This window comes from Caretta caretta, chromosome 10 (genome assembly GCF_965140235.1).
Source record: "Caretta caretta isolate rCarCar2 chromosome 10, rCarCar1.hap1, whole genome shotgun sequence".
Classification (NCBI taxonomy): domain Eukaryota; kingdom Metazoa; phylum Chordata; order Testudines; family Cheloniidae; genus Caretta; species Caretta caretta.
Genome location: NC_134215.1, coordinates 62730678 through 62747393, shown reverse-complemented (window position 1 = coordinate 62747393; position 16716 = coordinate 62730678). Strand labels below are relative to the sequence as shown.

At 45.2% G+C, this 16716-nt stretch overlaps 2 protein-coding genes across 4 annotated transcripts in view; both read left to right on the top strand.

The window, feature by feature from the left end:
* Positions 1-16716, top strand: part of LEO1 (LEO1 component of Paf1/RNA polymerase II complex) — a 167757-nt gene that overhangs the window by 46663 nt on the left and 104378 nt on the right. The window contains exon 13 of one of the 3 annotated variants that reach the window (XR_012670240.1): positions 11830-12091. The exons of the other annotated variants lie outside the window; for them this stretch is intronic. The gene's annotated coding sequence lies outside the window, so the exon portion shown is untranslated. Of the gene's footprint in view, positions 1-11829; positions 12092-16716 lie in introns of those variants that run through there. 3 annotated transcript variants of the gene reach the window in all.
* On the top strand, positions 12237-14682 carry LOC142073390 (uncharacterized). The gene is made up of 2 exons (XM_075133081.1): positions 12237-13466; positions 14051-14682. The coding sequence occupies exons 1-2, from the start codon at positions 12875-12877 to the stop codon at positions 14200-14202; spliced, it is 744 nt and encodes a 247-aa protein (XP_074989182.1). The 5' UTR covers positions 12237-12874; the 3' UTR covers positions 14203-14682.

Below are 16716 nucleotides of genomic sequence, written 5' to 3'. Positions count from 1 at the left end.
TCACCTCCCATTTCTAGGCAGCCAGATGTGACATCTACCTTTTGATTCCTGACTTCTCCATTTCTTCACCGTTTAACTCCTCTAACTGCTTCTCCAAGGTATCAGGCTGGATGTCCCACCACCAACTCAACACCTGAGTCCCACTGACTTGCAGTGGAACTTAGGTGCTTTTGAAAATTATCCCCTGGATCATGTTACCTGCTAAGTGCATATGCAGTCTCATCAGTCATGTAGAAAAAGATTACTTCCTCTCTGCTCTGTGATATCTCTGTTCAAAATTACACTGGCTTTTTTTCCCCCTGCTGTTATTGAAAATTAATCTCATTTGCTGCCCATTAACACTCTTATGTCTCCTTCAGCATTACTTCCTTCCAGGTTTTCTCCTTCTGTTGAATAACTGTTTTTCAATTATTTTTCCAAGACGTATTGTATTAGCTTTTTTTTGCCTTAGACGACTCTCATTTGGTTTCCTGCCTGTATGTCTAACCACAGTCCCCAATTTATTATTCTCTTGTTGTTCAGGTTATCTTCTGTTTTAGTATCATCTCAGGATCTTGTTAACACACTGATGAGGGCTCATTAACTTTCAGCATCAGACGAATGTTCAGTGGGAAAGTGAAACTCTTCCAATGTCTTTCCAATGCAATGGAAAGATTTTTGTGGAGCTCTGTTGGACTAGTAAATACGGAAGCAAATGCCAGAGTTTGAGTACCCCTGCCCTTCCCCTGCCAGATTTTCAAACCTAAGGTCTGTTAACAAGCATGCCCCTGACTATTCTCAACTGTCACAACAAGAGAAAGGTCAGAACTGATCTTTCAGATAGCCAGGACCCAAACCTCCAGAGGAGTCAACAGATTAATGGCAACATATTCAATTGCTCCTAGAAGAAGATGGGAAGGGAATGCAGTCTTTGGAAAATTAGACTGTGTTCTCTGGGGCTCGCCCCTTCACGCAGTTGGGTTCTACATTGAAGGAAGGAACGTTACCCAAGCTTTTGGTAATAGTTTTATTAGACTGATTCAGAGGGAATGTCTACACAGCAAACACTGTGCATAGGCTACTCTACCTGGCTTAGCTTGAATCCAGCTACCCTGGGTAACAGTGGCAGTGAAGGCTGCAGAGTGGGTTTCCGAGCAGGCTAGCGAGCTGAGCATGTACCTAGGGTCCATGCTGGATGCATGCTGCCTGTGCTGCCCTGTTGTTACCTGTGCTAGCTGGGTTCAAGCCAGCTCAGGGAGGCAAGCTGGTGCGCGGTCTCTGCTGTGTGGTCCTACCCTAAGAAGTATGCACAGCTACCATGTAAGGCCTCAGAGAGACCTGCATAGTTTGATCCAAAGGAAACCTAAACATTTCCCTGGCAAAAAGAATCGAATGCTGAAATAAACCCATCTAGCGGTTCTTTGATTGCTGCTTTACTCTGTGCAGATAGTAAATGGGCTATATTTGGGGTGGTGACTATATTTAGGTTACCATGCTTAAATATCTGACAACCAAAAGGCCTGGGTTGCGAGGATTTTGTCTGGCTTTAGGGAGTATCAATAACAGAGAAACTGCACCCTAAATCTTTCTTTTCTGGAAGCTGTGTTTGGGCTACATAAACACAGAGGGATTGTTTCCATTGGCATTTATCATTCTGTTTATGCTGCTTTTCATTTGTTTTCTCTCTCTAATATTGTGAGCTCTTTGAGACGAGAGGAAACAAATAGCTTCCCTTTGCTGCAAACTTAAAGAAGCAGCAATCATATGGGGCATATAACTGGACAAAAGGAGACTCTGAAATATGTTCTCTGTATCCCCAGCAAAAGCCAAGGGGCTTTGACCAATTCATGAGTACAGCTGCCGGTAGATATGTCAGTCAGTCATATCATAGAATATCAGGGTTGGAAGGGACCTCAGGAGGTCATCTAGTCCAACAACTCCCTGCTCAAAGCAGGACCAATCCCCAATTTTTGCCCCAGACCCTTAAATGGCCCCCTCAAGGATTTGAACTCTCAACCTTGGGTTTAGCAGGCCAATGCTCAAACCAATATATAACAGTGTACGCTGCCACCCAGTACCTAAAGATTTTGGATCAGTTTGGTGTCTATATTTATGCTACTTTCCTCTCTCTATATATATAGTGCCACTGTATCCCTTGAATTCTCTCTTGAATTATTACCCAGTCTGCTAGCCACATGATATGTGCTAGCTGCCGCATGCTGCATGGTTACTAGAACTGGTCAAAACCTGGAATTTCTGTTCTGGGGGTAATTCTGACATTTTGAAAAAGCTTTTTCAAAGTTTTTTCGTTCCAATTCACATATTCAAACTAGAAATTTCCCACAGAAAGGAAATTCGGAGAAATTATCTCTAAACGAAATGGAGCGGTTGGCAACCCAGCCCCCGAGGGCTCCCCAGGTTGCTCCCACGAGTCCCTTGCTGCAACGTGGGGAGCCTAGAAGTGCCAAGAGGCCCTGAAAGCTTGTGGAGCTGGGATGCTCACCTATAACAGCCCTTCCTAGAGCTGAGGCTTCTGGAGGTCTGCATGGTAGGGCTGCCCTGGAGCAGTGGATCCTGAAAGGCCAGGCTCCCAAGCAGCCCACAAGCAAGCTAGCAGGAAACCAGACAGGTTTTTGATAGAAACCTCCCTGTGTTTCAGCCAAAGTTCATCAAAATTCAGACGTTCCCACAAAACATTTTGGTTTCAACGAATCTGCATTCTCCTTGGAAAACCTGTTTTTGTCAGAGAATTTCTGGCCAGCTGTAATGATTACGAAGGGTTTTTGTCTTCTGGAAGCCAGCCTGCGCAGGACTCATGACCTGAGTTTATGTAGCCTGGTGTGCTCAGTCCCAAATATTGCTTCTCTTTAAGTGTTTCCTTTAAAGGAGCTAGTCAGTACAAAGAAAGAAACTAGTTTTCAGCACAGAGGGCACTGACTTGTACAGAGACCTAAGCTCTTTCTCTATAAATGAGTCCCTAGAGTATCTTTACAATCACTGTACACCAAGTACGCCTGTATCACATATGATTTACATTAAAGAAATGGATACTGGCTCACATTCAGCTTCATAGATTATTTTTTCTTTGACACTCATTTTGGATCTTTCTGCTGCATTTGGGCTTTGCTGTGTTGAATAAGGTGCCTTGGTCAACAGCAAAAACATAAACCAAATGCTCCCATGCCTGGGGAATGTAACACAGACCCCATGTGCTGGGACTTGGCTGTGCAGAAACGAAATTCTCTCTTCTGTCTCCCCCCCCCCCCCCCCCCTTTTTTTTTTTTTTTTGGTCTTTGCCAGATGGATAGTAAAATCTCTGTTTGGGAAAGAAGAAGCTTTCAAACCAAATCCTGTAGTCCTTACTCAAGCAAAACTCCCATCGAAGTCCATGTGACTTTGCCAGAGAACAGAGATGGTATGAGTATTTCGTGACTTGGCTTCTAGTTAATAAAAGTATTTGGAAAAAATGAATAATGGGATCCTCTACTAAACGTACGTATTTAAACTTTCAGCGTCTGAAGGCTGTATTTACCTGACCTCATGCAGCCAAACAGATTTTCATTGGCTTTTCTTCCAATATCAAATTTTAGGATGACCTGGATGCTGTTGCCAATAGTATATAGACTGCACCCAGCTCTGCATGCCCTTTCTGTCGAGGGTCAACAGTGCTGTCTGCCAGCTAACCAAATGTTTGCAGGCATCAACATCTGGATGAAGAGCAACTGGCTGAGACTAAATTGGGCTAAGAGGGAAGTTCTGTGGTGGGGTTGGAGAAGCACTCTTGAGAATTTTCTGCCTCCATCCAGGAGGGGATACCTCAGATCCTCAAGTCTGCAGGAAACTACCAACCTTGAAAAGACTCCAACCAATTCCCACCTGCTTAGTGATCCAGGCGTCTGAGAGCTCATCAGCCTGGTGCTGTACTCCCATAGTGGCTTTGTGCTGAATGCTGAGTTAGATTTTAGGCTTCAGTTCTGACCTTCTAACACTTTCCCAAAGCTTTCCACCACCTTTGTAAACGTTGTTTAGCCATGATTTGTGCTCCGTCCCCTCCTGGGTCCCTCACACCTCCCCTCTAGCTGCTCCTGCACTTTCTCTGCTGCTGCCTCTTCCTTTGTCTTTTTTTTTCCCCTTTCACTTTCTTGTATGGCCCTGCCACAATTCTATTTCTGCTTTTTCCTGATTTTGGCCAGTTGTGGGGCTCCTCACTTAAAGAATCATTGCATTTAGAGCCATCGTGATGTCCACTTTGACCGTAGACTGGATATGCTATTTGGTCTATCATTTCACTAGTTTACTGCCCCACTTCGCAGTGTGAGATTGACTAGAAGTTATTTTAAAATTAAGCCACAAGACCAGACAGGCTATGCATTTCTGGATAATTAGAATATGCCTATGGCAGTGGTAGTTCTAAGGCACAAAGATTAAGTGACTTTAACCATAATAATCACTCACCCTGAAGTGCGTTGCTACGGCCTGTGGTGTTTTATTTATAACACTACTTAATATTGAGCACTTAGTGCTTTTCATCTTCAGAGCACCTTACAAACATTAACTAATTAATCTGCACCACTCTTCTGTAAAGGAGGTGAGATTAGACAGGGAAGTTTAGGAACTGGAGCTAAGGGGAGGCAATATCTTTATTAGACTGGCATATCATCACTGTTTTAGAATCTGAAATAGAATTTTGTATGCATTTAGTGAACATTCTGGACTGATATAACATGACCCATGACCAGTAAGTAAGCGCCAACTGCGTCCTGAATTTTAAACCATTTCATAATACAGACATTCTCCTGTAACATGACTTGCACAGCCTGTTATTACGGGGATGCTTGTACTTGTTCAAGCTCCATGTTACAATTCCTTTTGAGCATTGAGGAAAGTCAGGATTCAGACCTGTGCTTGGGAGATGCCCCAGCTGCACATAAAACCCTGGGTGTGACAGCTTTGTACAGGTCCAAAATAGTTGTTTCTCCTGTTTGAGCAAATACTGTGTAGTGTCTAGCAAAAGGTCTGTACTTAGCCCAGATCCAGTATCTGAGGCACCTTGACTGTCCAGTTTTCTCTGTTCATTAGAAATAACTTAGCCTTTTTTCCCCTGCAAAATGAGCTTTCTTTAAAGGGCAGCTTACTATTGTTTTCCCGCTGAAACTCTGCCAAAACATATTGATGGTTAAAGTCTATGCAGCTGTTTAAAATTATCTTCTGCTTAAGCCTAGGTTTGGTTTTACATGGAATCATGTTGATTTAATTTATTTCTTTCCATACAACAAATGCATGCTGAAATTCAGCATGTTTTCTTCAGTAGCAATAGGAGGAAACCATTTGTCAAACTAAACAAATGTGCATCTTCAGTTGTATAATTTATGCTTAATTAATTTTGACACCAAGTATCAATTACAAAGCTAAATCATTTCCTCTTGGTTCCATACACCTGAATCAATTATTTCCAAACTCCTTCCAGTCACACTGAAAGATCTTTATGCATTAAATGACTTTTGAAGCGTAGGCACAAGCTGATTGCAAGTGTTATTGGATCACCTGCCATGATATCCATTACTACTGCCAGAGATAAATTTGTATTGCCAAACCTTCAAGTATCTAGTGTTGGGTGTGGATAAGCATCCAAAATGTCAGACTCTTATCCAGACTTTTGGGGGCAATCTCAGCCTCCCTCTACATCAGGCATCCTGCTTTGGTCAGTCGCCTTGTACAGATACTGTGGGGAAAGCCTTTCACCCTATATCTTGACACATCTGCTTGTCCCCTTGAAAACTAAAAATGAAGCATTACTTCAAATGTTTCCAGCCATTAAAAAATAAAGTTTTTCTCTAAAAGTAGAGGAAGGTTGGGAGGTTTAATTTTGTTTCCTGAAAGGGTCACTCATTCCAGATGTTCGTGGAACTATGCTGATTTACACCATCTGAGGATCTGGCCCATAACTTGATACATTTGCAGCAGACTGCTGTTCCCGTGTTGGAGAGGGTAGGGGAGCAGGGAAACTCTTATGTAAGTTTTAATACAATTATGTACACGTAAAAATGCACCCCAAATCAAAGCAAAATAGTTCCCTTTTGAGAGTTTCACCACTTGTCAAAGGGTGCAAATTTTAGCACAAAAGGCTTGAAGGGGTGGTTGATTTTGCCAGGCATATAATGATGACCTGAAAATTATTGAGGTCTGAAGAGAGCTATACAGCTTCTATATTAGTAGATGAGGTATAAAGGAATGGAGAAAACAAGAAGTTAAAGGTAAAGTGGTTCAGAGGCCTCAGTATGAGAGTACGACTCAAAGCCTGTTGATGTCCACAGGATTTGGATCCAGCCCTAAAAGCCCAGTTCTAGCACAGTTTAAAGCCCTGAGAGGGACAAAGAGAGTGTGGGTGGACGGGTGGGAGAAACGGACATGCATACACCTCAATCCTTGGACGTACTCATGGTCATAGTCTGGTTAGAAGCGTGAAATAGTTTCCACATTTCACTTGCTTGTGCAGAGAGAAGCATTTGCTGTGAGGAAATCCTCAGTGTGTGCGCGTGTGTGTGAGATAGGACAAGGCTATCACAATACAAAGCAAATGATTAGTGGGTTGAGAAGAGAGGCATTTTTTGATCAAACTACTTTCTAGAGGACCCATTTCCAGCACCCATTCGTTCTCAATGTACATGAAGTACGTAGGCTGTTCACAGCTCTACAGTTGTTTCCATAATGCCTTGAAGGCATGTCAGAGCAGTAATACTGGCCTTGCATATATTTTTCTGTCCTAATGGACTCCAACAATATTGGCATCCTATACATGCAGTGCGTGCACTGAGAGTTCCACTTTTGCAATATGCTAAGGACTTTGGGTAAAATGCTGCAATCTTTAATTGAGCAAAATTCCCATTGGCTTCAGTAGGCATTTTACTTAAGGACCACAGAATTTGAGTTTAGGCAACTCTAATGCAGTGAAGGATTTTCTCTCTTTTGCAGTATGATAGAGCCAGGTCATGGAGAGGATTGTTTGCTTATAGCCAGACTTTCTAAAGAGATCAGTTCTTCCACTGCGAACACTAGGAACTAATGGATGTTGAGCTCTTTGGAAAATCTGACCTTTTGTTGTTTTTCTTTACATACTGTTCAGATAGTGATATCTCTGTTTCTTTCCCTGTCAGCAATTTTCACTACTTTCAGTGCCTGGTTAGTTCGTCATACATGGCACGTCAGTAGACGTTCAGTTCTTTGAGCTCAGACGCTAGGAAATAGCTGTGAACTGGAAGAGCAAATACTCCTGGTGACAATGACAATCTGGTGTCTATGCCGATATTGTTAACCCTTAGAGCTGCTTTCAATCCTGCTGATCGTTACGTGCTGGTAATCCACCTGTAGACCTTGGGATTAATGGGTTCATTCTTATAGTATGTCTACACTGGACTTGTAATTTCAAGTGTGAGGGGACATAACTGCGTTAGCTCTGATTGAGCTAGCTTGCTAAAAATAGGAGAGTAGCTGCGTCAGGAGAAGTTAGCTGCTTGAATACTTCCTGAGTGCCTCAGAGGGGTATGGCCACAGGGCGGCTAGTCCCTCCTGCCACTCACACTGCAGTGACTATGCAATGTCAGTGAGAGCTAGCACAGATAAATCTCTTCAAGCTGGAATTTACACCTCCAGCACCAAGTGTAGACGTACCCTTAGTTAGTCCTGTCCCTTTCTGTCTGAAGGATCCCAGAAGGTGGCTTTGGACGGTTGTTCTTCCCAACCGATGGGCAGCCCGGATGAGGGACCTAAAAATGAGGGACCATCTTGCCATCCCTCTTGCTTAATATGTATCTAAGGCTGTGAGATGAGTTAATTAGGAGACACGAGTTTTGGTACTTTCAGCATGATGATAACCAGCTTTGTGTCTCCTCTCCCCACCCATCTGGAATGGTCAAGTGTCTTGCCCAGTATCTGAAGGCGATTGAGGCATGGATGAGAAGAAGGATGGTCCTGTGGTTAGGGCACTTGCCTCGGACTTGAGAGATCTGGGCTCAGTTTCCTTCACCACCATCACCTAGCCTCTCTGTAAAACGGGGATAAATCCCTCCCTCACGGGAGTGTTGGGAGCACTGTTCCCACTAAGCTGTGCATGTGCGCACAGACCTTAAACACCGCGCACACGGCGAAGCACCGCGCGCACACGGCGAAGCACCGCGCGCACTCCGCCTTCGACGATGGCTTTTTTTATTATTATTTTTTTGCGCACACGGCCTGTTAAAAATTAGAACATTGTTTGGGAGGATAAATACATTAAAGACTGTGACGCACGCAGATACTACAGTGATGGAGGGCCATGTAAGTACCTCAGATAGAGGAGACCTAGCTTGGTGAAGGTTACTCTAGAGAAGACTGAGATGCTTCTGCTGAATCGGGGAAAGTGCCTGGAAGATGTGGTGTGGATTATGGCCTCTCCCACCCACAAGTTGTCATTCAGGTTTGCAGTTGAGGGGCCCAGCTGCTGTTAGATGATCAGGCAGTGGCAGCCAGGGCCATTTATTGAATCTTATGATCATTGTTTTGTATTCGTATTATATCAGTGCCCAGAGGCCCAATCAGGATCAGAGGCCTGTTGTGCTGGGTGCCGAACAACCACACATTCAAAGCCCCTGCCCTGAAGAACTGACATTTGTGCTTCGCTAAGGTGTTGTAACCTCTTCTTCTGGATGCAGATCATGGAAACGTCATCCAGGCCTTTATGACCCTGAGATTAAATTATTGCCATGCACTTCACATCGGGCTACCCGGTAGTTCACTGGAAGCTGCAGCTGGAGCGGAGTGCAGCTACCTGCCTGCTGAGCATATGACACTAGTGCTGTGGCATCTCCATTGGCTGTCTGTTGAGTTCTGGGTGGAGTTTAAAGGTGTTGGTGTTTACCTAAAAACAACAACCTTAAAATGCCTGGGACCTGCCTTCATTGGAGCCAGAACTTCAGCCTACATCTCTGCCATGTGATTCTGTCATAGGCAGGCATACTATGTGTATAGTGGGGGTACTGAGAGTCATTGAACAAAACTAAACCCTGTATATGATGGAAACCATTTCAATCCAGGGGGGTGGCAGCACCCACTGCACTCTAATTCCAGCACCTGTGGCCATAGGTAGTGATCACTGAAGGTGCCTGAACTGGATCCACTTCTGTTTATGTAGGAGGGAGCTATTGGCAGGATTTTTCTGTGAGGGGCACTCAACTTTGGAACTCACTGCCCTTCTTACAAAAGAAATATCCTGAATCTCTTGACTTGCAGGACATGCTGCAAAAGCCGTATCTTTGCTCAGGCTTCTAAGGAGCAGGGAATGGAATTAAGGCCTGGTATTTAGGGGAGAGCATGGGATAGTATTTTATGAAGGTTTGCCTTTCTGGCTGGTTTTTTTTTCTGTGCTGGTAATTTTCTTACTTGTTTACTATTTTTTAAAAGATTTACCAAGGGCCCCTGGAACTGGGAATGGGTGCCCTTTTATTTCAGTTAAAATTAAAAAAAAATACTGTACTGTGAGCATTAGGCTACAGCTATTACACACTTTGTACTTCCATAGTACCTTCTGTCTGAGGCTCTCAGAGTGCTCTTTGAACCCGAATTAATTTGCCTCCTAGCTCCCTTGGACTAAGTATTGGTATTATCCACATTTTACAGCAGAGGAAATGCCCAAGTGACTTTCCCACACTTTCACAGGAAGTCCACGGCAGAGCTTGGAGTAGAGCCAAGATCTCCTGATTGCTAGTCCTGTCCCTTAACCACAGACCATCCTTGGAAGGGTACATTTAATGGTTCCACATTGGTTTTGGATTCTCATATCCAGCTAGGGTGACCAGATAGCAAGTGTGAAAAATCGGGACAGAGGGTGGGGGGGTAATAGGAGCCTATATAAGAAAAAAACCCAAATATTGGGTCTGTCCCTATAAAATCGGGACATTTGGTCACCCTATATCCAGCACTGACATAACAAGAAGCCATTGAACTAGAGTAGGGTTTATCCAGACATCTGATTTCCTATCAGTAGTCATGTTTGAGTTCTGTGAACAAACAGAAGGGGTCAGACTGTACGTGGGGATGTCTGCATACCTTCCTGAATGCTTTTCAAGCCAGAATTGTGCAAGGCTTATTCTACTTTACCTCTTAGTATTGGGGGAGAGATGGGGTGGGAGGAGAGAGGAAAAAATGTGGACGTCAGTCTTCTCTCTTCAGTCACATGTGTTTTGCTGTACAAATATTCCCATTGTGACTCAGCATTGGTAAACTCTGTCTTCTGATGTGTGATAGAGGAGGGGAAAATATGTCTGCATATGCAGGAGGCGAAGTAGCCTCTGACATTTCAGTTAACTTGTTTAAACAAATACATTTTGAATCCAGTTTTCTTTCAGAGGGCACAAGGCTTAACTGTGTGTGCTGTTGAGCAACACACTGCAAGTATTCAAGTCACCCAAACTGCCACCTGTGATTCAACTGAGTCCAATGCAGATCAGTCACTTGTAGTGTAAACATGATACATTGTTTTTTTGGGAATGTCTGTACTACAGCACCAGGATGGAAATGCAACTTGGGTAGACATACCTGCGTTAGGTTTAATCTAGGTAGTTTGGGTACTGGAGCAGTGATGCCTCAGGAGCCTGCACTTCAGCATGGAGTAGCCCTGCAAATCATTACCCAGGGATTTTGGCAGGTTTATACAGTCTGTGCTGAAGCACATGCTGCTGCAGCTGTACTGCTTGTTAGATTAAAGCTAGCTCGGGTATGTCCAATCAAATTGCATTTATATCCTGTGACTGCAGTATAGACATATGTTTAAATAGCAATGGAATTGATCGTGCTCTCTATTAACAGTTATTGCTGCAGCAATGGACCAGTATAATGTTAATACTTGACATTGCTATAGACCCTTCCATCTGAGAATCTCAAAGTGCACAAATGAATAAGGGCTTGTGTACGCAATGACATGCAGGAAAATTAATCTGAATTAATTTAAACGTGTGAATTTGAAGTGGATTAGTTAAATTGCGACGTGAACCCCCTCATTCAGAATTAAAATGGCCTTAATTCAGTTTAATTCATTTCCAAAGTGAATAAACTAAACTAAAACAAATTAAGGCTGCTTTAATTCCAAATGTGGGTGTTCACAAAGCAGTTTTATGCATTTTAACTAATCCACTTCAAATTCACACTTTTAGTTAATTTGGATTAATTTTCTTGGATGTCCCTAAATCTCACAGCAACTTTGTGAGGTAGATAAGTAATATCATTATATTATTTTTTCTAATGGGCAAACTAAGGCAAAGAGAAGTTATGACTTGACCATGGTCACAGAGCAAGTCTGTACCAGAGTCTAGAATAGAACCCAAATTTCCTGGCTCCTACTCCTGTGCTTCATTAACCAATGGACAGGTAAACCTGCTTTCCCCTGACAAATTTAGAGTATTCTTCAGTCTCAGAAACCTGGAATATGTATAGCAGATGCCATACACATGCCTATCAGAGAGATTAAAAGGAAAGGGTATTCAGTCTACAGCTGTCTGAAAAATGAAGGGGGAGGGAGATTTAGTGAAATTTTATTTCTGTTTTCTACCAACATTTTATTTTCAGTGGAATTTTCTGACCAGCTATATTTCAATCACCCACTAAACTGCTGCAGCCTCTCAAGGGCCATGTAAAGACTGAATATCTGAAATAATATGCTTCATTTAAAGCCATAGATATGTGCAGTGATGTACAAATCTCATGCTCCTGGAACAGCATAATGTATAGCTGGATGTGTTGCAGCAAGCATCAAAGCGAAATGATGTCTAGCCATGTATTGTTATGGAGAGCCAAACTACTGTTTGCACCTTTGCACTACAGATACCTTGTGAAACTCGGCAGCCCTGTGCTGTACCCTTTGTGAAGCTGGTATGGTGACAACTGGAGCAATTCCTGCTTTGCTGCATAGAAATCTTAGAATGGCTTTAAGGTGTGAGGTTGGTGAAACTGCAAGAAGGAGCTGCAGAAAAAGATTTTTATTGCTGAATTTAGAAAAGTAATTAGAATCAAAAGCTGAGCATAAATTGCTTGTTAAAGAGACTTTGTTTTGCATAATTAAATTGTCACATGACAGTTTTTTGTTTTTTCAGTGTGCATGTGTGTTCAATGCTGACAGGTGTTGACCTATTTAAATCCTGGGAATGGTGGGTGGAGCCCACCAGAATAATGAAAGGCTGCCTGTTCAAATGAGGGCAGGGCCACAGGACCCTGAAATTAACTCTGTGGGGGGCGGGGGGAAGAACAAACAGAGATGGGGAAAGCAAGTAATTAGGTCAAAACAAGTGAACCAGAAGTGGACACTGTAGAGAACCCTAGTGAGTAGCCACTGTTCTCAGAAGGAGTCCATCGTGTCAGTGAATGTGACCCAGACAAACTCAGCCCCGATGGATGCATGGACAAGGGACCGGAAAAAGACCCACAGTCACAGAGAACTCCCCCAGCAACCCTCTTCCATCAAGCTTTCCCCTGATGGAGGCTGTGCTTATCTCTCTATCCACAGAGCAGGTTTAACCCTGGTCTACACTAGGACTTTAGGTCGAATTTAGCAGCGTTAAATCGATGTAAATCTGCACCCGTCCACACAATGAAGCCCTTTATTTCGACTTAAAGGGCTCTTAAAATCGATTTCATTACTCCACCCCTGACAAGTGGATTAGCGCTTAAATCGACGTTGCCGGCTCGAATTTGGGGTACTGTGGACACAATTCGATGGTATTGGCCTCCGGGAGCTATCCCAGAGTGCTCCATTGTGACCGCTCTGGACAGCACTCTCAACTCAGATGCACTGGCCAGGTAGACAGGAAAAGAACCACGCACTTTTGAATCTCATTTCCTGTTTGGCCAGCGTGGCAAGCTGCAGGTGACCATGCAGAGCTCATCAGCACAGGTGACCATGATGGAGTCCCAGAATCGCAAAAGAGCTCCAGCATGGACCGAACGGGAGGTACGGGATCTGATCGCTGTTTGGGGAGAGGAATCCGTGCTATCAGAACTCCGTTCCAGTTTTCGAAATGCCAAAACCTTTGTCAAAATCTCCCAGGGCATGAAGGACAGAGGCCATAACAGGGACCCGAAGCAGTGCCGCGTGAAACTGAAGGAGCTGAGGCAAGCCTACCAGAAAACCAGAGAGGCGAACGGCCGCTCTGGGTCAGAGTCCCAAACATGCCGCTTCTATGATGAGCTGCATGCCATTTTAGGGGGTTCAGCCACCACTACCCCAGCCGTGTTGTTTGACTCCTTCAATGGAGATGGAGGCAATATGGAAGCAGGTTTTGGGGACGAAGAAGAAGAAGATGATGATGATGATGATGAGGTTGTAGATAGCTCACAGCAAGCAAGCGGAGAAACCGGTTTTCCCGACAGCCAGGAACTGTTTCTCACCCTGGACCTGGAGCCAGTACCCCCCGAACCCACCCAAGGCTGCCTCCTGGACCCAGCAGGCGGAGAAGGGACCTCTGGTGAGTGTACCTTTTAAAATACTATACATGGTTTAAAAGCAAGCATGTTTAATGATTAATTTGCCCTGGCATTTGCGGCTCCCTTGGATGTACTCCCAAAGCCTTTGCAAAAGGTTTCTGGGGAGGGCAGCCTTATTCTGTCCACCATGGTAGGACACTTTACCACTCCAGGCCAGTAACACGTACTCGGGAATCATTGTAGAACAAAGCATTGCAGTGTATGTTTGCTGGCATTCAAACAACATCCGTTCTTTATCTCTCTGTGTTATCCTCAGGAGAGTGAGATATAATTCATGGTCACCTGGTTGAAATAGAGTGCTTTTCTTCAGGGGACACTCAGAGGAGCCCATTCCTGCTGGGCTGTTTGCCTGTGGCTAAACAGAAATGTTCCCCGCTGTTAGCCACAGGGAGGGGGAAAGGTTGAGGGGGTAGTCATGCGGTGGGGGGAGGCAAAATGCGACCTTGTAACGAAAGCACATGTGCTATGTATGTAATGTTAACAGCAAGGTTTACCCTGAAAGAGTGTAGCCACTGTTTTATAAAATGTCTTTTTAAATACCGCTGTCCCTTTTTTTCTCCACCAGCTGCATGTGTTTCAATGATCACAGGATCTTCTCCTTCCCAGAGGCTAGTGAAGCTTAGAAAGAAAAAAAACGCACTCACGATGAAATGTTCTCCGAGCTCATGCTGTTCTCCCACATTGACAGAGCACAGACGAATGCGTGGAGGCAAATAATGTCAGAGTGCAGGAAAGCACAAAATGACCGGGAGGAGAGGTGGCGGGCTGAAGAGAGTAAGTGGCGGGCTGAAGAGAGTAAATGGCGGGCTGAAGACAGGGCCGAAGCTCAAATGTGGCAGCAGCGTGATGAGAGGAGGCAGGATTCAATGCTGAGGCTGCTGCAGGACCAAACCAGTATGCTCCAGTGTATGGTTGAGCTGCAGCAAAGGCAGCTGGAGCACAGACTGCCACTGCAGCCCCTCTGTAACCAACCGCCCTCCTCCCCAAGTTCCATAGCCTCCACACCCAGACACCCAAGAACGCGGTGGGGGGGCCTCCGGCCAACCAGCCACTCCACCACAGAGGATTGCCCAAAAAAAAGAAGGCTGTCATTCAATAAATTTTAAAGTTGTAAACTTTTAAAGTGCTGTGCTTAAAGTGCTGTGTGGCATTTTCCTTCCCTCCTCCACCACCCCTCCTGGGCTACCTTGGTAGTCATCCCCCTATTTGTGTGATGAATGAATAAAGAATGCATGAATGTGAAGCAACAATGACTTTATTGCCTCTGCAAGCGGTGATTGAAGGGAGGAGGGGCGGGTGGTTAGCTTACAGGGAAGTAGAGTGAACCAAGGGGCGGGGGGTTTCATCAAGGAGAAACAAACAGAACTTTCACACCGTAGCCTGGCCAGTCATGAAACTGGTTTTCAAAGCTTCTCTGATGCGTACCGCGCCCTCCTGTGCTCTTCTAACTGCCCTGGTGTCTGGCTGCGCGTAACCAGCAGCCAGGCGATTTGCCTCAACCTCCCACCCCGCCATAAACGTCTCCCCCTTACTCTCACAGATATTGTGGAGCACACAGCAAGCAGTAATAACAGTGGGAATATTGGTTTTGCTGAGGTCTAAGCGAGTCAGTAAACTGCGCCAGCGCGCCTTTAAACGTCCAAATGCACATTCTACCACCATTCTGCACTTGCTCAGCCTGTAGTTGAACAGCTCCTGACTACTGTCCAGGCTGCCTGTGTACGGCTTCATGAGCCATGGCATTAAGGGGTAGGCTGGGTCCCCAAGGATACATATAGGCATTTCAACATCCCCAACAGTTATTTTCTGGTCTGGGAATAAAGTCCCTTCCTGCAGCTTTTGAAACAGACCAGAGTTCCTGAAGATGCGAGCATCATGCACCTTTCCCGGCCATCCCACGTTGATGTTGGTGAAACGTCCCTTGTGATCCACCAGAGCTTGCAGCACTATCGAAAAGTACGCCTTGCGGTTTATGTACTCGGCGGCTTGGTGCTCCGGTGCCAAGGTAGGGATATGGGTTCCGTCTATGGCCCCACCACAGTTAGGGAATCCCATTGCAGCAAAGCCATCCACTATGACCTGCACATTTCCCAGGGTCACTACCCTTGATATCAGCAGATCTTTGATTGTGTGGGCTACTTGCATCACAGCAGCCCCCACAGTAGATTTGCCCACTCCAAATTGATTCCCAACTGACCAGTAGCTGTCTGGCATTGCAAGCTTCCACAGGGCTATCGCCACTCGCTTCTCAACTGTGAGGGCTGCTCTCATCTTGGTATTCATGCGCCTCAGGGCAGGGGAAAGCAAGTCACAAAGTTCCATGAAACTGCCCTTACGCATGCGAAAGTTTCGCAGCCACTGGGAATCGTCCCAGACCTGCAACACTATGCAGTCCCACCAGTCTGTGCTTGTTTCCCGAGCCCAGAATCGGCGTTCCACAGCATGAACCTGCCCCATTAGCACCATGATGCATGCATTGGCAGGGCCCATGCTTTCAGAGAAATCTGTGTCCATGTCCTGATCACTCACGTGAACGCGCTGATGTCGCCTCCTCGCCCGGTATTGCTTTGCCAGGTTCCGGTGCTGCATACACTGCTGGATAATGCGTGTGGTGTTTAATGTGCTCCTAATTGCCAAAGTGAGCTGAGCGGCCTCCATGCTTGCCTTGGTATGGCGTCCGCACAGAAAAAAGGCGCGGAACGATTGTCTGCCGTTGCTCTGACGGAGGGAGGGGCGACTGACGACACGGCTTACAGGGTTGGCTTCAGGGAGCTAAAATCAACAAAGGGGGTGTCTTTACATCAAGGAGTATTTCAGGCAGGACTTCATAGAGGGTTCCAATAAGAAATGGTGCACCTAAGTTATCGTTCTTATTGGAACAAGGAGGTTAGCCTGGCCTCTGATTGATACATGGCTAGATTTACCTCGCTGCACCTTCTCTGTGAGTGACTGCAGTGTGACCTAGAGGAATGAGTCCCCTAGACAGGGGAGGAGGCGGCAAATGAGTACAAAACAAATCTGGTCTATTTCTTGTTTTGACCCACTCCATCTATCTTTTACATCTTTGGCTGGCAGCAGACGGTGCAGAAGGACTGCATGCCATCCACATCTCATGGCTGCTCGGCAGAAGATGGTGCAATACGACTGCTAGCCATCCTCATCTCTTGCCTGCCTGGCAGAAGATGGTACAGTACGACTGCTAGCTGTCCGTATCGCCTGCCCGCTCACCAT

Coding starts and splice junctions, on each gene's coding strand:
- LOC142073390 (XM_075133081.1), top strand. CDS start 12,875: ATGCAGAGCTCATCAGCACAGGTGACCATGATGGAGTCCCAGAATCGC. Junction 13,467..14,050: donor AGGCGGAGAAGGGACCTCTG/GTGAGTGTACCT, acceptor TTTCTCCACCAG/CTGCATGTGTTTCAATGATC.